The sequence below is a fragment of the Anomalospiza imberbis genome, chromosome 8, assembly GCF_031753505.1.
Source record: "Anomalospiza imberbis isolate Cuckoo-Finch-1a 21T00152 chromosome 8, ASM3175350v1, whole genome shotgun sequence".
Taxonomy (NCBI): Eukaryota; Metazoa; Chordata; class Aves; order Passeriformes; family Viduidae; genus Anomalospiza; species Anomalospiza imberbis.
The window spans coordinates 12,864,634-12,890,991 of NC_089688.1; the positions used below are offsets into that span (position 1 = coordinate 12,864,634).

A 26,358-nucleotide genomic window follows, 5' to 3' on the forward strand; every position below is an offset into this window, starting at 1 on the left:
AGCTTATTTCACCTTGCAGCATTTGTACACAATGAAAGAAGATTTAAACTCTAGATGTTAACAATATATTAGACTTAGGTAGTAAAAATGTTATTTCAATTAATTTCATGCTTCGATTCTTGAATTTGATGGACAGATCTCACTGGTTCAGGTGATAATGCATCAGACAAGACAACAGATACTTGTACTCAGGCAAAATACCCTTTTTCAGACATTCACAAAGTAAAACATGTTATGGTCAGCAAGATATCAAAATAAGGAAAAATAATTTAAGCTTTCAGTTGAATAGTTTTTTTAACAATTAGTAGTAATTATTTAATATCCATACATTAATGACTGTTTTATTTGAAGGTATGTACATGTTTGATATTGGCCATGCAGAACTTCAGTTTGGTTATGTAATAATTATTATACCTTGCTTCACATGCTGCCTTTACAGCACTGAGTGATAGCAGGGAGAAGAGGAATGTCTACATTGTTTCAGAAAGTCTACTTAGAATGAAAACCCTGTGTGTGCCCTCCTTGCACTATGATCCTCAATCAGGCTTGTTCAAAATACAGCAGCTTCAGAAAGAAATCTGAAGCCTGTAATGAATCAAGCTATTTTTATTCCAGTACTCATCTGTAGCTTTAACAGTTAAGACTGTCAGCAAAAGCCATAACTGTCATGATGTGCTGCATCAAGTGTTGCTTTAAACTGTTTGAAAGTTCACTATAGTCTCTATGGACAGGAGTGCATTCTTACAGTTTTTCTGTGGGTTTCACAGTCATAAATGGAAGTTTGGTCACTCTTGGTTTATGCACCAATGAGCAGTCCTGAAGGATAGGTCTGGTAAAGCCAGATTGTTTGTCTCTTTTTTAATTCAAGAAAGCATTCTATGATAATATATAATGTTTGAAGCTCAAGTAGGACTAATTTTCTAAAGAAAATCAGAGCTGAAATTAAACTAGCTTATGATTTTTGTTGTCTTTTTTTTTTTGTATGTAAAAGAATAAATGGTTAATGTTGTAAAATAATTACTCTCTTCTTTTCTTTTGTAGGTTGTCTTAGTCTTCGCTCTTAGTATTGGTGCTCTTGTAATATACTTCATAGATTCATCAAAGTGAGTATTTGAGTACATTTTCTTTTCTCTCCTTTCCTGCAGCAATTATACATCTCTGAATTTCTTCATTCATCTACTTCAAATCAGTGCTTGGTCTCATCACCTTAGTGCAAAGAACTTTATATAATAGCAAAGGTTCTACAAAATTAACTCAAGAATGGGAAAAAATATTATATCAACTAAAGTGCACACACTCACATTGGATCTGTAGAATGGAGAGGAAAACTAATTTTGTGTATTGAGTTTATACATAGTATTGCAAAATTACAGTTTTTATATTCATTACGCATGTAGAATCTTTCAAAATCAAGACTAGGATAAGAAATACAGGCTAAAAGTATTTGTTAGAAAATTTGCAGTTTGGAAGAGGAAAAAAGCATCTGGGGAGACTGGCAAGAACACTTCTGAAAACCTCTGCCTGAACTAGACAGTTCGAGCATTGTATCTTCATCTCTGTGTTCCCAGCTTCTGAGTGTGATAGGTTTCTACCAAGATAAGGTGAACTACTAATAGTCTGCAAAGCATCTCAGTATTTTTTAGGTTTACTCTGATGTTATCGTACAGTGCTGTGGTTTTGGCCAGGCAGTAGAAAGTTTCACCAGGCTGTGTGGTGGTTTGATACAAACGAGGATAACTCAGACCATAATCTGGTATTGTTCATACTCCACCCTCATGTTCACATCGAGCTGGGCACTGTCAGTGTTGTAATAGGCAGAGTGGTAGCCTAACACAGAAGAAACAAATAAAAAGGGACTTAAAAAATATTCTTCCTTGAATACAGTTCTTTTGGGAAAGTGATATTCTGAAGAATCAATAGCAATTTAAAGTTCTATGATGATATGCTTACTGTTTTTCTCTGTACTAGTTTAAGGCTTTCCATTACTGCAACAGTTAAGATTGTATGCCAGAGTCAGTCCATGTGAGCCTGCCTACTGTCTTAATGTTCTAAAACAGTCTTTCTGTGACTCAGAAAATCAGATATTCCATTGTTGACATCTGTACATCCTGATATTTAGGAAGGTAGTGGCACCAGCAAAAGAAATTATTGGCTATGTGGATGCCAACTCTGCATTGTGCAAGTCTGAAGCCGTAGATGTGTCAAGTATAATACAGATAACTAAAGCAGAGATTTTCTTTGTGAAGAGGAACCAAGTGGTGGGAAAAGTCAAATTCTGTCTTGAGCTCCCTTGAAGTGAGGACAACTGGTTTTCCTTCTTAACATTGCAATGAGTGTTTATGTTAATTTTAGAAATTTTTCCTTAATACGTCAGCACTGAAGTACGTAAAGTGATCCCTTTCTGAAGACCTTTGTAAAACTTTCTAAAGCACAGTGGCAAAGCTTCTGATATTTCTAGGTTAAAAGTGTGGAATAGATTAAAATCTGTTTTTACTTAAGTTTCAATTTCAGATCAACTACAGCTATGTGTCGGGATAATTGTTTTTTGTGAAACTAATGGAATATACGATGTATTTTAGGCACTGCATTTTTGAGTCTTTGATTGTTTTTCTCAAGGAGAGCAAAGCACACAACATGGGAGAGTCTTTCGGACACTTGAGCTTTCTTTGGGCCACCCAGTCCATGTACTGCTTCCAGCTTATTGACTGCTTGATCAACAAGTGTTTTAACTAGCCATTTCTCTCAGTTTTCAGTCAATGTTTAACTCATGCTGCAGTTTAAATTCAAGAACCTGAAGTTAGTATACTGTACTTGCACACTTTCTCTTCAGTTTGTCCTTCTTTCTCCCCTCTTACCCTCCTTTAGTTCTACCCACATCTTGGTCTTTTGTAGATTAATTCATGTTAGAAAAACTCCAGATATATCCTTAAAGGGAAGAATTCTGTTTTATTTTGTTCTGCTGACCTGACACCCATTTTAGAAAGCAGAATCAAATACAGCGGTATATCAGTCTATTTAAGATCTGCAAGTGCATGCTTGGAAAAAGTAATTCCTTTGAGAATTTGGTCAAACAGAAAATAATGAAGGTAGGCTGAGAGGAATGCTTGTGGTATCCTCAACAAAGCAGCTGGAACAACAGAGACTACAGCTTGCCCATGATCAGTGGGGACCAATAGGCTCTAATGCTCCGACCAGAGAGATGGTGACATGCACCACAGTGTGCTTTCCCTTAAAATGCAATCCAGAGCTGGTGTGTTTTACCTGGGCCATGCACTCTCACCTGTTACTGGCTCTTATGCGGAGAGTTACAAAAATTGTGTCTTCAATCCAAAGCTGAAGAGTGCAAGTGTGAGCAGTTGTCTATTAGATCTTGGCAGTGATTTATTCATCCAAGACCCTTAATCTGTCCATAGATTTATAGATGCAATGATGGTATGTCTACAAAGGAATCCTGATGAATTCATACCAAAGGGGTATCAAGAAAAATGGGAAAAACAGCACTGTTTCATTATCTACTGAAGGGAAGAGTGAAAAGAACATAGAGTTTTTTCAAGCAAGCATGTGTTATGATTAATTGTATCAAGGCTGAATTGAAGTATGAAGGTTGTCACAGCTGTGAGAGGAGGGTGAACTAAGATCATTTTAGTGTTACCCAGTTAATCACTCTGCCAGAGTAGTACCAGATGAAATGGCACATCCAGTGCAATGCTCTTTGGAGAGATCTGAGCTCAGAAAATGGTACAGCTTCAACATCCTCCATGCCAGTTAGTCCCACATCTCAGCAGAGCCAATTAAGTAGCTTTGTGTTGCTGTAAAATACTTCTGTACTGATTCTGTTTCTGGTACAAACTTTGGATTCTGCACCATACTCCATCACAAAAAATGGGCACAGTTATGATCATATGCATCCCCTTTGTGCTTTTCACAAATGTGTCTATTCTTAGTAAAATGTGACTTTTCTTAAAGCTTTATATGTGTAGCAGCACATTTCAGGGGGGGGACCCCCCGGGGGTGTCCGGGGGGCCCCCCAAGGCTGTGAGTTCGCTGGTGGCAGCAGGAGGCAAGGAGACTCCACACGGCTTCTGAGGGTGCTCATTAGATGAGGTTTATTGGGGGTCCTACCCCCGGGAGGCAGCATGGTTTCTGAGGGAGAGGGTGAAAAGGGGAGGGGGAGAGAGAGGCTGAGCGGGCACCGGCCAGGAGAGCCAGTGAAGAGAGAGCGAACCGTCCCCCCGGCACACTGAACAGGGAGATTCAAAGTGGGCACGGAACAGATTGGGCCAATGGGATTACAATGGGCCACTGGATACTGCAGGGGAGGATCACAGGCTTGGAATAAACTGTACATTTTCCAGGGGTGACACAGAGCATACCATTTAACTAAAATATAACACCACATATATGTTTCTAAAACTATCAGAAAATACCCTACATACCCTCCACATCTCCATACCTTTTTCGTCAGTGCTATGACAGCAGAGAGAGCACAAAAAGATACTTATTATAAGAAAGACGGGAACATTTTTAAGGGTTAAGCCACTTGTCATGGTTGCAGCATTATTGCTGACATTGTGACTACTGCATCATTATTCTTCCTTTGGTCCAAGTTCTGTTATATGTATAAAGTATCCCCCTATATATCTGACTGCATAAAAGTTCACTTTTAAAGACACATATTAATTGTATTTTTGTGTTTTATTCTGTATGTGGACGACTTTTTGAAAGGATTGTGATTCCCTTCAGGAAGACAGTTTTCTTGTGCTTCTTCAGTTTCCTATGGTACTTTAAGTTCATTTTTTGGGTGTTGTATTTATTATTTAGGGTGAAGGAAATCTGTCTCACCTATGCTAACAGTTAGACTTTATAATTCCAACTTAGGTGCTTTTGTCCACTTGTTTAGTAGCAGTTTAGCTGGAAATATGTCAGAAATACTATAGTAGAACTTGCTTAACAAAACAATGCAACATGAAAAGTCTAGTTTCTTGTTTTGTAGGACTCATGCTGGTTTCTTGCCATTGCATGTGAATAAATTAGGAAGGATGCACTGGAAATCTATATATTTTGTTTGAGAAGTTTCCTGTGTGACAGCACAAGAGAAAATTGTCATTAGCAAATTCTCTTGCAGAGTCTTACTAGAATTTTTTTTTCTTTTCCCTAAAAGTAGCACTTTGTTTAATGTCCCTATGAATTCTCTTGTGTTGTGAGAACATTTGAGGATAAATTTTGTTCCATGCTGAAGGAAATCCAGTTATATGTGTTCTCTTCACCTCTTTTTTGCATAAAAAGGGAAAAAGAAACTTTCAATTCCCCTTGATTTTATTAACTGCTCACTTGTCAAATGGCGTGATAGGTGTAATTTTCTGATTCAAAAAAATTTACCTTAAATTATATAAGTGAATTTCTTGTGAAATTCACTTATATATTTAAGCTTAATTTATTTTGAAGTAGCTTGGTTTTAACTTCATTTATTTTGAAGTAGCTTGTTTTTTAGTATTATAACAGAATTACAACTTCAGTTGTTCCTACTGATGATTTTCAGCAAATCACAAAATTTGTGGTTCATCAAGTCTCAGTCAATACCCTTTAAACTGATACATCATTAAATAAGATTTTTGGTTATACGTATTTTATTTTATCTTTATTGTGCTTGTAGTCAGTACTGAGTGTACACCATTATTGCTTTAATTGAAAAGTGATTTCTGGAAGAAAGCCTTATTTGTGACAATGAACTTTAATTTTCTTCACTGCTGTGCAGATTTTCCCGGGAAAGTGTCCATAGCTAAGATTCATTGCTTTCATTCGCATGCTACAGATGAAGCCAGGTGGGTGTGCAGCTCAATGCATGGCCTCTGCAGGCAACTGAATACCAGGATGATTGAAGGTCTTTGTTAGGCACAGATGGTGTTAATTATGAGTCAAATCCAGCAACAGCAGTGATATGATTATTATAAGGCAAAAACCAAAAGAAACAGGGCACAGTGGAGGCAAAAAACCACCTGGTAATGATTGTCCATGTGTTACTATGCACTTGCCTCTCTAGGACAAAGGATTAGGTATGATTATATGTCTCCTAGTCTTGCTGTTAGACATTGTCCCTTAAGCACCAATAGTGTGTTGTCTTGAATTATTAAAAAATCTGGATGTAGTGAGTCATACTGAAAAATTAGATGCGTGATTTATGTACTATCCATCTCTTAGCTCAGTGTTTGCCTTCATTCTCTGGCATGTTCAGAGAGCTTGAGTTTGGCAAATTATATGCAGATAAAATTTGCAATACACTACCTGCACAACTCCTCCGATCTATTTAGGAGATTATAATAATGAATAAAGGGAATTCCTCTGTATGTGTTGAAATAGCATTGGATTACATTGATTTTTGCTAGTGGTACAGAGTCTGTTGTTGGGCAATATGGAAATACTCAGAGTTCTCTAGACAAACCACTGTAATGAATTTTCTGTTAAACAATGCCAGTAGTTTGTGTTTGCTCAATAATGAAAATGAATTGTTGCAAATGAATTAAATGAGCAACACTGTGAATGAATTTCAGATAAAAGTAGAGTTCCTTTCATAATAATCGACAAATTAAGCTCTGGGGAAAATTTTGGGTGTTGTTTTTATTCTTTGATGTTCTACAGAAATTCTTAGTAATTGTGATGCACAACCTTGATGATGTAATAAATTCCAATGGGATTACTTTTCTGAATTGTTGGGCCTTGTAAAAGATCCCAGTAACTGTCACTGAGTACCATTGAGTAGAGGAGGCTCCTTCAGGTGTTTATAGATGTTGGTAAGATTTTTTAAGCCTTTGTGAGGCAAAAGAGTTTCTCAGCCCTCCTCATATGGCAGGACTCTAGTCCCTTAACATCTTTGTGCCTTTCACTGGTCTCACTCCGCAGCGTCTGTGTCTTCATGCTGGAGACACATTTCGTAAAGCAGCCTGGAAAGTTCTGCTGACCTTTACTGCAAGAGCCCATGGGTGGCTTAGAGTGAACTACTCGACTCAGGTCACTTTCTGCAAAGCGGCTTTCTGGCTGCAGCCAGTTGCATGCTATGCTAAGGAATCACTGAAGTTCAAGTTTGTATAATTTTATTATTCCAAAAATAAGTCAGTAATCTGAAAGAGCAAAACTTTGTATGTGCAGTGATATTTACTGACTTTATTTGTATGAAAATGTTGCTAGATAGGCCTTTAAGTAAATATCTGTCACTTAAATTAATGTGTTTATACAGAACATAGCAGGCTTAAGAGTTTGATCATTAAATAGCAAAGTCCTCACTTTTTCATAAGCAAATTCTTATATGGTTTAAATTTTTGCCATCTCTTAGACAAATGAGAGTACTGTATTTCAGGAATCAGATCATTCTTTTTTAAGGGTTAGGTGGAATGTACTAATTCTTTTTAAACATTTGGCCATTAGTTTTTCCTTCTCCAGTTTCTAGTTTATTGGCAGAAATCTGATTTCAGTATAGCCAAAAATCTGTACCACTGGCACATTGTTAAGACAGCACTTCAGCACTTTTTTAGGAGAGTAAGACATGCTGCTCTCTCAAGTTTCTCTCTTTGAAGAATGAATGGAGCAAATTAATTGGAAATGGAGGTCTGATTTAGGTGTTGTCTAATTTGAATAGCTTGTTAGCTGTATTTACATTACAAGGCTTTTTCAAAGAAGCAGGATTTTACACTAAAATGTCACTCCCTGTGATGTAGGGAGGACAGACGTGGCACTGTTCCAGTAGGTAAGAGGAATGGTACTCAAAGGTCATTCTCTATGGGGTTTGAAGAAATTATAAAATCTATATAATTTGCGACTTTGCAGCTTTAGTTTGGAACTTAAGGAAAGTTTGATAGCTGTGACAGTGATGAAATATTGGAAAAGGACTGGAAAAAAATCATAGGATGATAATGGAATTTCCTGCATCACTGGTATTTGGCCATGTGCAAATTATACTTGGTGATATTTTGGTTGGTAGGATGTTGAAATATATGATTTTTATGTCTTCTGCAATGTAAAGCTGACTGTGTGGCCTGGGAGGCTAGAAGGAAATTAAGACCACATTGTTGTTCTTAAGATCTAAGCCTGCAAGAGTGGCAAGGGTGTCTATACAATTTCAGTCTTACAGAAATATTTTTTTACTAAAAATGCCTGGATAAAAAGTGAGCATTTAGCACCACCATCTTTTGTAAGAGATTTTCTTATTGATATTATAAACTCAGAGACTCTCAGAAGACAAATGGATCCAAGTCCAAGGAAGATGTGTGATCCTATCACAGGGCAGACTCTGTTTTGATAACATGTTGGTTTGCAGTTCAAATCCACGATTACTTAGATAAGACTTTGGTCATAGTGTAGCTGATCTGTGGTGGTTTTGTTGTGTTTTTTTTTTTTTTTTTTTTTTTTTTTTTTTATCTGGAGGCTCTGTGTATACATACAGCAATGTTTCTGGGAATTTGGTGTTAGACGATAGCATTTTATTTCTTGTCTGAAAATTAATAACAAATACAACAAATATTTTTATCATGAGGCAGAAAATTCTTTTTCCCCCCACTGTGTTCCAAGTCCATTCTGACACCATAAATGACACAAGTATGACACATTTATGACAAGTGAATTTGCTGCTTGCTCTGGAGCTGTTGGCAAGAAATAAATTTAAACATGTATGTTTGGACATGAATGTTATAATATGCTTTTGAGTCAAATTCTTTTCTCTCTGCTGAGGGGTGGTTTGGTTTTGTATGCTGTTATGCTTCATGTGGGATACCAGAACTCCTTCAAGTAGGAGGGGCAAGGCAGTGGCTTGACGAAGGCTGTAGCAGATTTTTGCCTCACCTGGCAGGTTTTCTCCAATCAAGTGCCCATTGTTAAAGGACATTTGAATAACACTGGTCTTCAACCCTCCTGTGTGCCAAACTGCATCTTTCTTTTCCAATTAATTGCTTCTGCTTTTGTTTGCTGAGAAATCCAAAGGCATCAGGTTAAACGTCAGGCTGAAAAAGAGCTGCAAATTGACAGCTGCTTCTAATTGATTCCTGGCAGTCTTCATTGATTTCTAGTTCTGTTTTAGGAAGATTATTTCTATCTGCTCTAAATTCCATTAGCTTCTGTAGAGTAGGATCTCAAAGTTTGATTTGTGCAAGAGTAAGGTCTTTCACCTGAAGGTTCACCTGAAGGCAGATGTCAGGCATAATCAGGCATGTTTAGAACACCATACTTCTAAACGATGTTTTAAGTTCAGGAGTTTATCCTCTACTGCCCTGCTTCCATAAATCTTACATTAGTTTTGATACCATATGCAATGCATATCTCTGCATGAACTCAAGTTTCTGAGTCCAGTGAAACCAGAGTGTTAAAAGTTATGTCTGTTATCTAAAAAACCCAGAACCAATGTCCTTTTTAAAATTCTAGCCATACTGTGGATAAAAAATGATTGTAATAGAACATCTGTTTCTCATTCCTGTGGTTGGCTAGTCTTTTAAATTTATATTTATTTTGAAAATTATATTTTGTTGAAAATTATATATTATATATATAGTGTTGCAGCACTACATGTTATGTAGCATCTGAAGCACAAGCTTGCTTGCTGGCATGAATTACAATTTACTAATTATTGTTGTCTCTGAATAATAATTTACTGTTTCTAGAGCATCAATAAAATAAGCTTATTGGCACTATTATGCTTATGTACAGAATTTTTGGATAATGACTTAGATCTGACTTAAAAAATATGGATAAAACATATTTAGATTAGTATTTATTTGCTTAGATTGAATAGCTCAGGTTCTGGTAACTTTCACTGGAAACAAGTTCTCAGGAAACCTGCCCTGTGTTGGTTTTCACCACCTACACAATAATTTGAAGGTCAGTTTGTATAAGGAAACCGTGTAAATCACATTTATGGCCTGCTCAGTTTCACTTCTCTGTTTTCCTAAACTCATACCATGTTGCTTGATGTGTTTCCAGTACTGCTGCAGGAACATAATCTTAAATTACAATTAAAATTCTTTCAAAAACCCCACCAGTGTATAATTAATATGCAGGTTAGAATCTTTATTTTTTTTTCTCTTTCCAAATGAATGTCTGCATTTTTTGTTTCATCCCAAAGCACATGACAATGCATCTGCAAATATTTTGTCCCATGCTTTCTTTCCCTGTAGACAGATTAGTTGTGCACACTGAACTAGAAGCATTCTTCCTTAGTACTGGACAAATTCTCAAATCTATGTAATCTAAAAGAGGAGATAACTCAGCTGAGGTTTTAAAAATACCAGACCATATAGCTGTTATCAAAACATGGCTTGCATAGACGATTGCTTTTCTGAGTGGAGTTAAATGTTTAATCAGCCTTATCCCTCTGCTTTTTAAGCTACAGATACAAATAAATATGTGACCTCTTTTGCTTTTTTTTCCCCTCCCTTTTCTCCTGACAGCTTGACAAATTGTAGCTTTTGGGACACCCCAGTAGTTGATGAGTCATTTCTGCTTAAAAATAGAATTCCTTGCAGCAAGGACACCCATTCCAGTTTTGACGCATGTGTCGTTTCTGACAGTCACAGGGCCAACTGTGCCGTGTTAATTAAGCAACCAGGAGGAAAAGAGCTCTCTCTCTTCAGTAAATACCAGAGTTGGAATCCAACAACACTGAAAAAAGAAAAGGGAAATCCCATATACATGAGCATGAATACCTGCAGGCTTCCCTCCCTTCCCTGTACTTTGTATGCATTTTGAATCTTTTATAGATCCCTGGTGCAAGGTAGCAAACATCACTGTCCCACCTTTCTTCTGTGCCACCCCCTGCCCTTTTTTTTTTTTTTTTTAAATCCTCAAAGACCTGACAGAACACCAGCTTCACAAAGTGGATTGTAAGGTCTAATTACTGTGTATTGAAGAAAATTTGTAATGGAGCATTACAATATTGTTACCTTTTATTTGTGAGGCACAGAAATGGTGCTGCACGAGAACAGTGATAAGCAATCAGCTGTGTTCAGCGCCAGGTACATGTGATAGAGTACCCTCTACAAGCCTCAATAGGAGAAAATATTAAATACAAATGTGATTAATATTAAAATGGCAATTTGTGGCATTGTAGTAGATCTTGCTCACTTTAACATTCATAAAGTTTTTATTACTCTTATCAAATCTAGTGCAATTACAGGGAGTGGAGCAGGCTGTTCTTTAGCAAGATTTTTAGTTTGTGCAACATTAATTCATCTGCTAGTGATGGGAATTATTTGGCCTCAAAAGTGGGGGCCAGACCCTTTAGTGGAACAATTTTATGGTGCATAAAACCATATTGCTGAAATGATTTTTCTTAGAGATTTGAAGATTTGTTTTCTCACAGGTTTTGTATTTGATAAGCATTTGAAATAATGAATTTCATGCAAGCTCAGTATCCATGAAGTAATCAATTCTTACAATTCAGGAAGTGGCATGAGTTTACTGGAGACTGTGGTACCTGTAAGATTCTTTAAGAAATGTAAGTCTGATGCTGATAACCCTAAAAGACATTGCATCAGCCCTATGTGTTCTTGTTACCATTCTGAGCCTAATATTTTCTCAAAACAAAGGGATTTTTGATTTTCATGTAATTATTTAAATTTGCCTTAATTACACTCCATGTCTGCTGGGAAAGATAATTTTTCAACCAAGGCAGCTCATTTCTATCCATTCCTGTGATAAAAATGGAATTCTAAGAGTAACATTATATGGATTATATGAAGAATCTTTAGATATTTTTTATAGTTATACTGTTAAACAGTATTAATTCTGAGTAAAAGGTAATGTATCTGAATTCAGCTAACTGATGGCTGGTTTGCTATTCAGAATCATACTAGTCACAACACTCATGGGTGACTTAGATTTAAAAAAATAGAAGTAGATACTGGTGTCAACAATCAGTATACTGTTATTTACAGAATATCCATTCATCACTGCAAATAATCTTTCTGAATAGCACCAATACTTAAATTCTCATAAAGCTCTTTGATAACTTCATTTTAAACTCAAATTTTTCCCACCTTATATTTGAAATTTGGTGTCAATGATTTGCATTTTATTGATATAATGAAATTCAAGTGAGAAATAGGACTCATAAAATTCTATCAAAGTCAATAAATAAAAAAATTACTATTCTTAATATCAGACAGATTATTAGTCTCTGTATAAAGTCAGATTACACTTTTACAGTATTACACTTTTTCTGTAGATTGAAGCATTGCAAACATTTTATATAAAATTAATGGAGTAGAATAAAAGCAAAAATAGAAAAGACTGAAAGTAGATTCAGGATTATCTTCCTTTGCCTTCATTAAAATTAAATTGCAACAGAGTACCAGGGATATTCCTTGAACTGCGAATGCTAAATGAAGAAAACATCAGTTGAAATGGATTCTATTGTTTATTAATTTTGGAAATTTACAAAGATGAAATAAAGCTAAAGATTAAACTCTTCCTGAACCAGTATTAGTGATTATTTATCTATTATAAAACTATGGCATATTTCAATTTTCTCATTTAATTTTTAGATGCACATCAAGACATTATGATATCTTAGCTAAGGATTTCTTAAATAGTTTATTTTTTTAAATCCTGTGGTTGTAGGCTGGGGAAAAGGCTAAATGAGATTGTGAAATACCACCGGTTCTGGAATTTAAGCGAAAGGGTTTATTCTGGTCATTTTGTCACATTTCTTAATATAACCGTTTATACAGCATTTTGCTTTAAACAAATGTCTTCTGATCAGAAAGATATTTAGACTTCATTTTCAAGATGTGATGTGATACAAAGCTTTCCATTTGCCTGGAGATCTACTTGCGGTGGTTAACTGACCTTGCTTTTAAAAACATGTCTTAGCTTTCAATCTAAATCTTTGGTTTTGTCATCCATTTACATCTTCTTTTTTTTTTTCTCCTGTTAGTGATTTTTCCACTAACTTTTTGTAGAGGTATTTCTAGGCATGTCAAAATCACATTTTAATGCTCATTTTTTGTTAATTTAACAAGCTTATTTTCAGTTTTTTTAAAATAGTACATGGTTTTAGACTGAACCATTGTAGCAGTTGTTCTATTTTTTTTTCCCTGAACTCTTTGGTAGTTTTATTTTATATCTGACATTTCAGTTTGAGTATTTTTGCAGTCCATATTGGGTACTACTGGACATTAAATTTTAAATTATTTTCGAGGGATTAATTTTCATGAATACCTGCATTTTCTTATTCTCCTCTGGATATTTATGAAAAACATGATAGTTATTTATGAAAGGCAAAATTAATGTAGTGCTCTCTATTTTTACTGATGCCCATTTAGTCAATACAAAAATAATATTATGCTATTAGTCATGAAGAAAACTTTTCCTTCCGTTCTCATTGCAGAAGCTGCGTATTATTTGAACTGATGCCCAGAATTTAATTTCTTTCCAACTGGTAAAACCTGTCTTCAGCAATAGCTGTATGCATGCTCACATACTATATGTGCTGGTTAGCATATATTGCATAATACTGTATTTCTGTGTGTCTGTGTAGAAATAACCATTCTGAAAATGGGTTCTTAAAGCTTGACTGGATCTGAATAGTCTGTGCACATAGATCAGCACAGTACTTTTCTGTAGTGACTCAACTATTCTCTTTGTTCTCACAGTTGCTGTGATGTACAGAATATTAAGAAAAAGTCTTTGATGAATAGAAGGAAAAATGTGTGTTTCTGTTTCTTCTGGATATTTTCACAGCAGTAGCATTAGTTTGTTACTGCTTGTAAAAGCCTGTAAATAGAAATGATAAAAGAATAAAAATAAATCCAGGTTTTGAAGTCTACTACAGAAATGCACATGACATCTCAGTTTTTCTAAATATTTACATTTTCTAGTCCGTTTTGAGAAATATTAATTCCATCTGTATTTTTTTAGTGTTTTGGTCTGACTATACCTATCTAAAAGCTGTATCACTGCATTAAAAAAAAACTTTAACTCCATTTCAAAGCCCACTAATCCTACATATCTTTGTTTTAAATATTAAGTTGACAGAAAGCAGATACAAGTACCTCCCTCCTGCTTAAGGCATTCAGTAGTTTAAATGGAATATAGACTCATTGCCATTTATGTCCTGGAAAATATATTCTGTCACTGTTCACAACCCTGTGTCTTAGCAACAGTGTTTGGAGGGGAAAAAATCCCAACAACCAAAAAACCCACCCCTCAAAAACCAACCCACAAGGCAAAAGTTTTCCAAACAATGCCATTTATATTCACTGATCTACATCCCATGCTCAATTCAGTGATGACTTGTATGAAAGAGTAAAACCTGTTTTTTCTGTCTTGGTTTCTGTAATGCAGTGAGAGTGTACAGTAGGACATATTTGTTTCTATAGTTTGATCTTGCTGGATGAATTGCACAACATGGAAAAAGGTATGCAGTAATTAGGAAGTGAATTCATATTGATATAGAAATAATGGTGTTTTTTTATGTTTAGATTGAAAATGAGAATAACAACAAAAAAAAAATATCACTGGAACATCTTGATGTGAGTCAGTGAAGCCAAAGTTCCCTTCCTCTGGTTACTCAGGCTGGGACTTCCCAAGGAACTGTAGAGAGTCTATTTTATATTCCTCCTTGTGACACTGCATGCAGATCAGGCATTGCTATTTTTTTTTTTTTTGAGCGGGTGATGGGAGATGTTTTGGAACTTTCCTTGATTTTTGTCACTAATGAGTTCAAAAGAAGTATAAAAGTATTTCAGATCTTGCTGTGAGTATGATGCAGTAACACAACACCATCCAGCACTAGTTATTGTCATGTGAAATATTGCATTGCAAAGAATCTCAGACAATGCTGACTTGGAAGGGACCCACAAAGATAAAGTCCAGCTCCTGACCTTCCACAGGAAACATCCCCAAGAGTCACACCATGTGCCTGAGAGCATTGTCCGAACACTGCTTGAGCTCTGTCAGGTTGGTGCTGTGACCACTGCCCTGGGGAGCTGTTCCAGTGTCCAGCCACCCTCTGGTGAAGAACCATCTCCTGATATCCAACCTAGACCTCGCCTGACTCAGCTTCAGGCCATTTCCAAAGATCCTGTCACTGTCGCCACAGAGCAGAGATCAGTGCCTGCCCTCCTCTTCCTCCCCTGAGGAAGTTGTAACTGCAGTGAGGTCTGCCCTCAGTCTCCTCTTGTCCAGGCTGAACAAGGGACCTCCCTTGTCCAAGGGACCTCAGCTGCTCCTCACATGGCATCTCTTCAAGCCTTTCACCATCTTTCTTACCCTCCTTTGGACTCTATAGCTTAATATCTTTCTATATTGCACTATATGATATGGTAGGAAATGGGACAGAAAAAAGATTTTACTGATCTCTTGAAGAGTGGCTTGAGAGAAATGTCTGCGACAAACATATTTCCTGAAAAACTGCAATGTTTATTGGTTGTGCCACATGTTGCACTGTGTCTCCCATCTTCCCCCTTTTTCAGCCATTTGCTTGCACTTTGCATTTCTTTGTCAAAACTAGTAATTTGGACATGATTTTGATGTGATTTGTTTTCTCCTGAGATTTCACTACTTTTAATCATCCTTTACTCTCTGCCTCACACGATACTTTAGAATTAGTCACATAAGTCTGTGACCTTGATTATCTGAAGCTTCTTGGTTTTTGAAAAATGAGTAATGGCTCCTTTTTTTTTTTTTTTCTACCAAGTAACAAGAGACTTAAGTTTTCCTGGATCCAGCAATGACAGCCATATCTCATCTGCAAAAGTAATTAGGTAAAATCAAAATTCAAGGAAGTCATCTACAACAGATTGACTTTGAAGGTATAATTTACATGGGGCACATTGATAAGAACAGTTAATAAGAAGCTCATCTTACCTATCCCAAATATGGCTATCACTTATGTATTTACTTATAGCTTTTAAGTGTCTTCTATGGCCACTGGCTCATGCATTGGTATGTGCAGAAGAGGGAAGATGCCATTTACTGAAGGTGAGCTTCCCAGGACAGCCGACAAGTTAGGGCAGCTCAGTGTCCTGAGGGGGCCCCACAAGGATGGCTCTTATTCAATTAGCCACTCAATGGCATTTAGTTAGATCCTTACTCTAGGAAATATTTTTTCCGTAATTTTAATTGTAAACTGTGGCAAATTGTAACTACACCAAGCAAACTATTTTGATGACATTTGAATTCTGACTTTGCTCTATGTCTTCTTGGAGTACTGTAAATGTAAACAGATGTAAACTATGATAAATGTGGGGGCAGGGTGTGTGATTTAAAAACAGAGTAAGAAACCTTTCTAATTCTTCCTTTCTAATTTCTTTATCAAGTGTCAGATAATTTCCACTTTATAGAGGGGAATCCTGTCAGGTACAACTTCTTTTTATGGAGATTGCTGCTTTTTCACTTGTTCTTAGTGCAGCTCATATTCATGTCACTCATGATCTCAATTTTCCAACAATTAAATAAATTGACAGATTGTGATACAGGTTTAGAAGGCATAGTAATAACTTGGTGGACAAAAAGATATGTATCATTGTTTTATTATGAGATTTAGTATGAGACTGTAGCATTCCCAAAAAGAGGTGATGTTGCTGAGGCATTATTTGTTATCATTAAACCAAGAGCTTAACAAGCATTTGGGGTGTTTGTATCATTTTTGTCGTTAAGGATTCCTTATACAGATGATGTAGGTTGATTTTTAATTTTTTTTTCTTTTTTCTCAGTGGAAATTATTTGCTCCTAAAGCAAATAAAAAAAATTGCTTCTAAAATGAGCAACTCAGCTTAGTTGACTAAAACCAATGCAAATGAACATGGCAAGCATGCCAGGAAATGTAAAGAAAGACAGGGAGTGATTCTTCCCACTATAAAATATTCACATTTGATTTTTGGTGGATATTACTGTATGAACTTCTCCTTTGGCAAAGGAAAAAATTATCTTGCCAAGTCTAAAAGCCCTGTTGAGATTTCAGAGCTTGTAAATGACTCAAAAAAGAAAAGAAATCTGTAGCAAAAGTAATTTTGGAATGTTATCGATGCAAGAGAGAGGAGTAGTCTTAAGGCTGCGGGTTGTGTGTAGTTGATTTGGCTTGTTTTTGTGTTCATGTCACTGCTCATTAGGTTTATTGTGCTTATGTGGGAGTAAATCTGTTAGTTTAGTTTATAAACCCTATAATTTTAGAGAGGTGATTTTTTTTTAAAAGTGTATTATTATCTTTATACTGAATTTGTTTATGTGCTTTTAATAGTAATTAGTGTCCCTATAGGAAAGTATATATGCCTGGGAGAGAATGAAAAGTAATAAACTGGAGCTAGTAATGAGGCAGAATATAAACCTCAGTGGATTCCTGGTCTTTTTCTGTAAAGCATATGATTTCTTGATCAAAAATTAGCAGCCAGAATACATAGTGGAATTATTGTACTAGACAAAATCTTATTTTTAAAATTAAATTTTAATAAGTATGTCTAGTGATCTGTTTGCATGTACAGATACTGTTTGACAAGTAGGTAACTACATTTAGTGTTTCACTGCAGAAATGAAATCATCTTCATTTGTTGTCAATGTAGGACTGGTCATTTCATACTGAAAAAGCCCACAGATTTTGTGTGCTTCATTTTCTTAACTGAATACATGTAAATATGTTAGTATGTAAATAATTAGCTACTTCCTGAAGCTGTAAAAACTTTAGATGTTAGATACAGGTATGTAATATCTATTTTCATAGTGTAAAATTTTTCAGTCTTTGGTGAGCATGTTGCATTTGTTTTATTTTAAACAGCAGTTGGATTTTTAAGTTATGTTTATGGTTGATTGTCAAACCAGATATATAGGATTTATGCTTCTAAGAATTGTACTGGGTTTTATTTAGCACAGACAGTTTCACGAATCAAATGTTTGGTTATCTCTCAGTGTTAGCATTCAGGTCTGTTTTCATTGAGACTTCCATATATAGTGTTTAGAAGTACTGTTGACCATCTGATAGGAGCAAAACATAGTAGGTAAATCAGAGTTCAGTGTTTCATTTTTCATAATGTGTGTCCAAGCAGTTACAGTTTCCTCTAAGTCCCCTTACAAACGTAACAGAAAATCTGGAAAAGGTGTTGCTTGGGGTTTTTAAATTTTTGTTTTCTATATGCATACTACATGCTGTGTTTGTCTTTTTCAGTTTCTTGATATTATTGTGACTAGAAGAATGTAGTATTAATTTTTCCCATTCATCATTTAAAATTAGAGAACACAGGTGTTTAATATCTGAATATTAATATTTGAGTGTTCTTATCCTTGGAAATAATTAGTTCTATTAGAATATTATTCCCACCAAAAGCCAGTAAATACTTTACCATATTGGAATATTTGTGTAAAATGAATGACCCCCAGTGGTCATGTTGTAGATTACCCTCTCTCTGTCTTGTACCACTTTTCCTAACAGGAATAGAAATTGAATTATTTCAAATGGGACACCTTTGAGCAATGATTTTTATACTAAATAATTACTTTCAATATGGAATTGCAGCAGTCTGTCCTGAAATATGTATTTTAACATCAGAGGAGAACTGCTACATACAGACAATAATGAGAAGACCGCTCTAGCTGGAAACTGTTCTGATCAGACCCACATGTGCAAAAGCAGGATCTGCACTCAGTTATGTTTAGGCTTCTGCCAAATATATTTGTTTCTTCATGTTTTTAAGAGACATTAACTAAAGGTCCTTCTAAAGCAAAATGAAATACTATCAACAAGACCTTGTAGTAATAGGCAAGTAATTTTGATATCTGCTCATCATAATTAAGTGTTAATGTTTTGAATTACAAGATATTATTCCCTTAATTAGTTATCTATAATAATCACAGGCACAGAACCAAATATTTTCTCTGCAAAAATTCTTCCAGAAACAGAAAAGGAATAATTTGTTGTTCTGGTTCAGTTCTAATCAATAGGATTTGAGGATTATTGGCCTCAGCTGGGGATTGGGGCCCCAGTGCTATATACTGCATAAACAGATCTCGGCTTATTAGAGATTTTTTCCCCCTTTAGCAAGTTTATTTAATAGCTTTGTTATATATGTTATGTATTTGTTATACATGTTAATATCTATATTAGTCTACTTGAAGTATCATTTCTTGAAATGTAAAATATATGTTAATGATTCTAATATGATATTTGTGATTCTATTTTTTTTTCCATTGGGATCTTATATTAGACTAAAATCTTATGCATTCTGTAGATAGTCACTGAACATGAGTAAAGCAAAGAAGGTTCACAGCTACTCAGCTCTATATCAGATTCAGACTTCAGTCAAGAAGAATGATGAGACTTGGGGTGATAACTTGCCCTCCTTTTTCAGATATTAATGAGCACCATTTGTACTGAATTTCAATTCACAGCAGTGCTGAAAGTAGCAATAATAAAGACTTGCAGGTGAGAAATACAATTTTAAGCAGCAGATCAGATTCTTTAGCAAACCCAGGCTCAGTTTCTGATAAAAATGGAGGTGTCATTCATTGCTGCATTTTGCAGGCTGTCCTTAGGCTGCTTACTCCCACTCATGCCAGCTGCCAGATCTTTTTCAGCCCCCACACAGCTTCTGATGTAGGTTTTTACATCAAATGCTAGTGGAATGAAATAACTCTATCCTGGACCTCAGTGTCATTCAGGAGACTGATATCTGTTAACACAAAGGCAGACCACTTGAACTTGTGGAACCTGAAACTGATCTGAACAACATGGGCAAGGAATCATGATGTAAACATTTCATGGTCATTGTGTAACTTATAAGGGATTCTCTAACATAAATTCAGTCAGTTCAAAGACACTAATGTAGAAGCACATTGTAGACAGAAATAAATTCTTTAAATCCACTTTTCTAAAAATAGATGGTTGAATGGCAAGATCAGCTGAAAGATGGTAGATGCAGCAGAAACTAAGAATCAGAAAGCTAAACCCTAACATGTTCTGTATGAGAAATGCAGAGGCCCACAGAAACAGAGAGAAGGAGAGCAGAAGTTTAGGCCATTGTATTCAGACAAATACATACATCCATAGTTTGGCCACAAAATAGGAGAAGCAAAGGTATTTAAAAGGGGATGCATATGTGTAATATTAATCATAGTTTAAGAGGATTAAGTGGTATTTTGCCTGTTAATTTATGTGTTGTCAGTATTTATGTCAGTTAATTTGTGTATTATCATTGTGAGAAGGGAAACATTATACATCTTTTTACTACCCCAGAAAAGAATAGCAACCCCTCCTTACCAGCTCTTTGTTAACAGCATGAAACTTGTTATTATGACGGATTAAGAAATCAATGTTAAGTTGACATGCTGATACGTAAAGTGAGTTCATTAGGTACATTTATTTGTACTCTTTCTTGGAGATTATTTTCTCTCATACAATTTTAGTATTTATTACAGTTACCACAATTCTCTAAGGACTTTGACTTCAAGTCTTAGAATAACTATTGATGTTATAGACAACCTTTACCTGTTCTGTGCATTAAAGTTATAGTGATTAAGTTTAAAATGCAACATTTTTGGGTTCTTCCTAGTCAATTGACCACTGTATAAAGCAAAAATCTCTGCTTCTTATTCTCCTAAGTGAATCTAAACAAAGCTGAAATCAATCAGTTTTTGATGTAGAAATTTGTTAATTATTCTCTTCAGTGCTATCCTCATCTTTACTAAACTGAATTTACAGTATAGCAAAACACGACAAATCTCATCTATGTTAGTACTAGCATCAGAAGACAAAAAAAAATCTTGCTAGACCTACAATGTTTATACAATCTTTGATAAGTGAGTTGTGGTAATTTTCTTTTAATATCCAGAGTTGTTACCATGTCTCTTGGGGCTACTTAGTGCACCACAGTGCGCTGCTGCTGTTATAAAAATGCTGAATACATATTTATAAAAGTGCAGTAATGATTTGTTATCTTCTTAGGTCTCAATACATATGCTTGATGGATTTGGAGCATCCAGATCCAAAACTGTGATTATGTCTCATCTTTAGTTCTTGGAGTGCTCTGTGCTCTAGCCAAAATCATGGAAGGTGATGTCAGGCAGGGTGGGGTTAATGGCAACCCAAAGGAAAGAGATTGTAATAGGAAAACATCAAAAGGAGTGGAGAAAGTCTGATCTCCAGTCTTTATAAACTAGGAGTGCTCAGACACCAAGGATCAGTAGGTATTTTAGAGGAACATTTTGTTCGAGGTTTAAAAAATACTTATTTTTCCCCGGCAAAACAAAACCTCCCAAAATGCAGATTATTGGGAAATTTACCCTTTATAGGTATAACACAGAGGCTGGTTGTTATAGACTGTTTGGCTTACTTATTTAGCTAATTGATTTCTTTGTTTTTCACAAGGTCTTTGCACAGATTTTACAGGAGTACTTGATAGTTTCCTAAGATGGTAGTTTGCATTAAGTATAAGGTTAGACAGGATTTAGAAAAAGAATTAGCTGGCATCTTGTGAAGAGAATGGACAGCTATTAAAAATAGTTGATTTAGTTTTGGTCTTAGGTGACATTAACAGTACCTTTGATGTCCTTTGAGGTTTTAGGTCAAAAACCAATTGAATTTTGTGGTAAGTTTTTTCCCCTCAAAGTTGTGAGACAGCTACAAAAAATTACAGAGGTTTGCCAGTTCAGATTATTAAGTTGTGCTCTTACATTTCAATCAACATTACATTTATTATCTGGTGAAGATCCCCTTTTTAACTCTACTTCTTTTTCATGTGAGAGGCCTTGTCACCTTCAAAAAAGCATAGTAAGTAATGCATAATTTTCTCTTCATTAGTACTACAAAAAAATTGACCATTACGATGCAAGTGAGGGGGAAAAAGGGCTCAAACAGAAATGCACTACTTTTCCTTCAGGTTTTTCACTTTTCAGGTATGTCCTATCATATTGGGCTACACCTTTTTTACGCAGGAAGAAGGAAAGAGAAATGGTAAAAAGAGCTGAGGAATCAGCTAAGCTTCCTCTCCTTAAGGATCCACTTAATTTAGGGTACGTTACAGGAGAAGCAGACCGCGGTGGCCAGGGTTGAATGTCAAATGGCCCAAAGTGGCCCAGCACCTCCAGAGTTTTCATTGTCACTGTCTTTCCCAGACTGACTCACTAATCTTATGTTCTGGCATTTCTTTTGGTTCTTCCAGCTTTTCCTACTGTTCCCTAGCACCTCCTACATGAAGGAAAGTGATCCCCCATCACATCACGGTGATCCATTTCTCCCAGTTGAGTTTAATTTGAAGCTGTCTGGAGCTTTGTGAAGAAATGTTTGAAGCAGTCAAAAGATATTTAATTGGTGACTAGAAGCATTCATGCATGAGTAATCAAATTAGTTCTGTTAAGCTTTTTTAATACTGGACAATATTTACCATTTCAGAGTGAGAGAAAATTGGTTGCAGACAAAAGCTTTGATGTGGTCACTTGCAAGAGGAACGGGAACCTTAAGTGAACCTTGGCACATGTGAGAGACTCGGGCTTTAAAGCAATTCAGTAAAAACATGTAATCACTCTGGCAGATGCAATTTCAGTGCTGTCATGAGTAACAAGAATAGAAACTAAATTCTTCAGAGCTGTAAGACCAGAAAGTTCATGCTGACACTTTTTATCTCTATCCTCCTAATATAAACAGTGTAACAATATAGTTGGGAATCAAATCTTCTGTAGTTAGGAGCTTTTTACAAAATTTTTTATAGCAGCTATCAGCATAGGAAATTGTGTATGTGTATATATATTTTTTTTTTAACAAGCAGATTGATACTGAGGACATGGTACTGTAGATCTGCCTGCTGACTAAAGTAATGGTCTGAGTTCTTTTTATTTTTTAATGTTATTTTACAGGCTGTGTATTTTTGAGTGTTCTTCTACTTTTAATGCCTCATGTTCTTTCCAAAATGGTACCTGTTAAAATCTGAGGTAAATAGCCCTTTTTTCAAAAGCTTTGATAGCATTATTTTTACATATAAAAGGATATGTTTTATCTCTTGAAGTAATGTACAGGTTAACTGAATTGTAGGTTTCTGAAATCTCATCCAATATGTTAAAAAACAAACAAACTCCCCCCCCCAATATTTTCTTAGAGTTTTTGTTCTTGCTTTACTGCTTTAGGCAGCACTGATGGAAACATGAATCCCCTGTACTGCACATTCCTGAATCATTGTTTTACGTGACAGTTTCCCCAAGTCCTTTTCTGTGTAGAGTGCCATGTAAAATTTACACATCTATGAAAGTGTATACAGCTTGAAATAAGATCAGTATCTGTTTTTCAAAAATCCATAAGAATGTTGATCAATCATTTTGAGACTGAAAAGTCTTTATTTAGATACATACTTGTGAAAAAGCTACCTCTTTAAAATAAGTCCTCTTCTTCACTTTCTCAGAACTGTTTGTTTGCTTTTGATAAATTATATCAGAAAATTTGCAGGTAATTAATTGTGTAGCACACTGTAAACTAGAGTTTATTTAATAATTGTTCCTTTTGGTTGATGTAGCCTCTAGAAATTTTATCTTTTCATTGTATTTGAGAGTGGAATAATTCTCATGTGGGGTAATAGTGGTTAATTTTGCTCTAGTAAGAATATATTTTTTATTATGGGACTAGACTACTTTTCTGAAAAGAGGGCTGACCATATCAACTGATCTGAATGCAACTGAACACACAGCTGTGTACATTTCTATTCATAACAGGATTAGATAGCATTTTTTTTTTAAATGAAACAGAATTTCCGTGCATTTGATATCCATTTGGACAGGGCACATAGATGTTTTCATTCTTCAGACACCCACTATCTTGAAGTTGAGCACTGGTGGTCTGGAAACCATACTGAAACATTTTCTTATACTTGTTCAAGTGATATAGAGAAGCACATAGGGGATTTCACAGTCTGCCATGAGCCTTGGTGCTTGAATGTTTGTTAGTTACAACACTGTAGTGAAACTGCCAAGGAGTCTAGCCGGGGATACAAGAGTTCACCTTCTCCAGCTGCCAAAGAATCTTGATCTATTCATTGGCAGGGAGCAGGGAACAATGGTCAGTTTTTCAAGGGCTTTTTTTCTTTTTCAATCAAACCCCTTTCCACAAGCAAGTTGCATTGGTTTGTTTTAAAAGTGAACACTGAAGCAATCTTACAGAACAACTAGTGCACTTAACAGTGTCTGAATGGCTATAATGGGCCTGCCTGCATAATATCCGTATTGTATGTCTTTGGAAGGAAATCTATGAACTGAACAACACATGTGTTGGCTCTTCTTGACAATTACATGTGATGACATCTGTTGACAAAGTATTGTTAGCAGCAGAGATCAGAAAGACATGGCATGTGAAGTCAATTGTAGCTGCCAACAGCTCAGATTGTATTACATGGCAGGCTTGGAAATCTCTATTAGACTCTGCAGAGTGTCAAAATATAGGTAACTTGACAAGGTTGACTGAGAGGTTTGTGTGTAGAGTCAAAGGATTTTCAACTGCTGAATTAAGGGCAGATGTTTTACAGTGAGAACTTCAAAGCTTTGGATTTGTAGCAAAGCTGTTTACTGCAATAACAGTGATGTGAGTCCTTTCATTCTTAGGGAAGCTTTCAGGCTTCCCAATAGCTCGCTGGCTGGCACTGAGAACGTGATCATAAAGAGAACTTAGTTATTCCTCTTACAGTAAGCTGTGATTGTGATGTAATATCTCACTCCAAGCTTCCACACAATCCTAGTATGTAAAACGGTAATAAGGGAAAAAGTCAAAAGAAAAGATGCCCCAAACATTGGCTAATCTCTTTGTAACTGATTTCTGCTAACAGGTGTTGATAATAATGTTTTTGACTCTAAAAGTAGGACTACACTAGCTACACTAGTAAAAATGGGTAGTTGAAAGTCAGACTTCTTTTTGGGCTTAAAGCTGAAGGTGTTTCAGAAAACATAGCCAAAACGTTGGTTGCCATAGGTTTCATTCCAATGCTTGCTATTTAGAGGTTAACCCACATAAGAGCCTATCAAGACTCACAAACTAAGATGCTAAATTTAAAAAAAAAAACAAAAAAAAAAAAACCCCCAAAAAACCCCAAAAAATCCACCCAAACAAACATACAAAAAAAAAAATCAGTATGCTCTTCTCCAACTTTGTGTTAAATTTTAACTTTCCTAAATTTTCTTTTAAATTTCCTAGTATTTATATCTGTAGAACCAGTGCTGTTATGAAATAATTTCCATTTTCTGTGTAGCAAGTAACCAGTGGACCTATGATCTTTTGCCAGTGTTCTCCTAAGAAATTTGTGACAATTTCTGCAGCTTTGTAGTCATTTCACAACTTTCATAAACTGATTTCAGAATATTTTGTTCCTAAATGAATTCCTCTTGTTCTTCTCTGTTATCAAAGTACCATTTAGAAACTTACCTTTACTTTCCTTTCTTTCATATTATTGTTGTCTTTTAATTTTGGGATAGTCTTTCCTACTATTTGTAGATCTACATTTTGCAAAAATGCACTCATGTCTAAACTACAGGAGGATTATATTGCTGTATTTTTGAACTTTCTCTGGAATAGAGAAAGGTAACTTTTTATTACAGAATGGATCAAGAAAATGCAATCCCACTGTTCTGTTCATTGTTATGTGTGGTAATGACAGGTGTAGGTTTGTCAGTGCCTTCAGAATGCATAGGGATTGTTATAGGAATGGTATTATCTTAATGTTACACATTTTTGTAACTACTTTTTTCTTTAAAATAACACTAGATAGTGATTAACAAATAAAATAACACAGATAAATGCTCATATTGATTTTTTCCACCTCATTTATGTCCTTATGTAAGAGCCATAATGTTGTGTTTTTGTTGTCCTTTTTTTCACTGCTTAAGGCCCTGTAAATTAATTTTTAGTGTGGAAGTCAATTCAGAGAGCACTTACTGGGGAGGAGAGATTAAGAAATCAATTTCACAAATAATACTTCGGAGCATTTACTTAAAAGTAAAAGCAGCAATTTTTAATCTTGCAGCTCCTGGCCAATTTTCTATACATAAGCCTGTGACAATATTTCCATCATAAAAATGCCTTTTCCTCTCAGCCATTAACATTTTCTACAGGGTTAAATATTCACTGGGCACATATAAGCCTAGAAGAAATTTTGTTCTGGCACTCACAGGTGGTGCTGGGTTGACAGGCTGCCCGGAACCTTGGCCACTGCAGAGGTGCTACCCCAGCCGCACCTCTGGCTCCAGTTGTGACCTCCTGGGTCCAGCCCGACCTCCCTCCTGCCTTGCCCTTCCCCTGAGGATCAGGACCCATTGCTGGCAGCACTTGTAGCAGTGGCCAGGCCATTGTGGTGGCAGGGGGCCAGATCGGTGCTCCCGGGTCCTGCCAGTTCCCTGGTTCCTTGCTTTTCCCTGACGGCCGGGCTG

The 26,358-nt window shown here is 35.8% G+C and overlaps 1 protein-coding gene across 30 annotated transcripts in view; it reads left to right on the plus strand.

Annotated features, from left to right (window-relative positions):
• KCNMA1 (potassium calcium-activated channel subfamily M alpha 1) overlaps positions 1-26,358 on the plus strand; it is a 420,412-nt gene that overhangs the window by 192,456 nt on the left and 201,598 nt on the right. For all 30 annotated transcript variants that reach the window (XM_068197370.1, XM_068197377.1, XM_068197376.1 and 27 more), the window contains exon 3: positions 1,042-1,103. In XM_068197370.1, the coding sequence (XP_068053471.1) occupies positions 1,042-1,103 (62 nt within the window). The remainder of the gene's footprint in view (positions 1-1,041; positions 1,104-26,358) is intronic.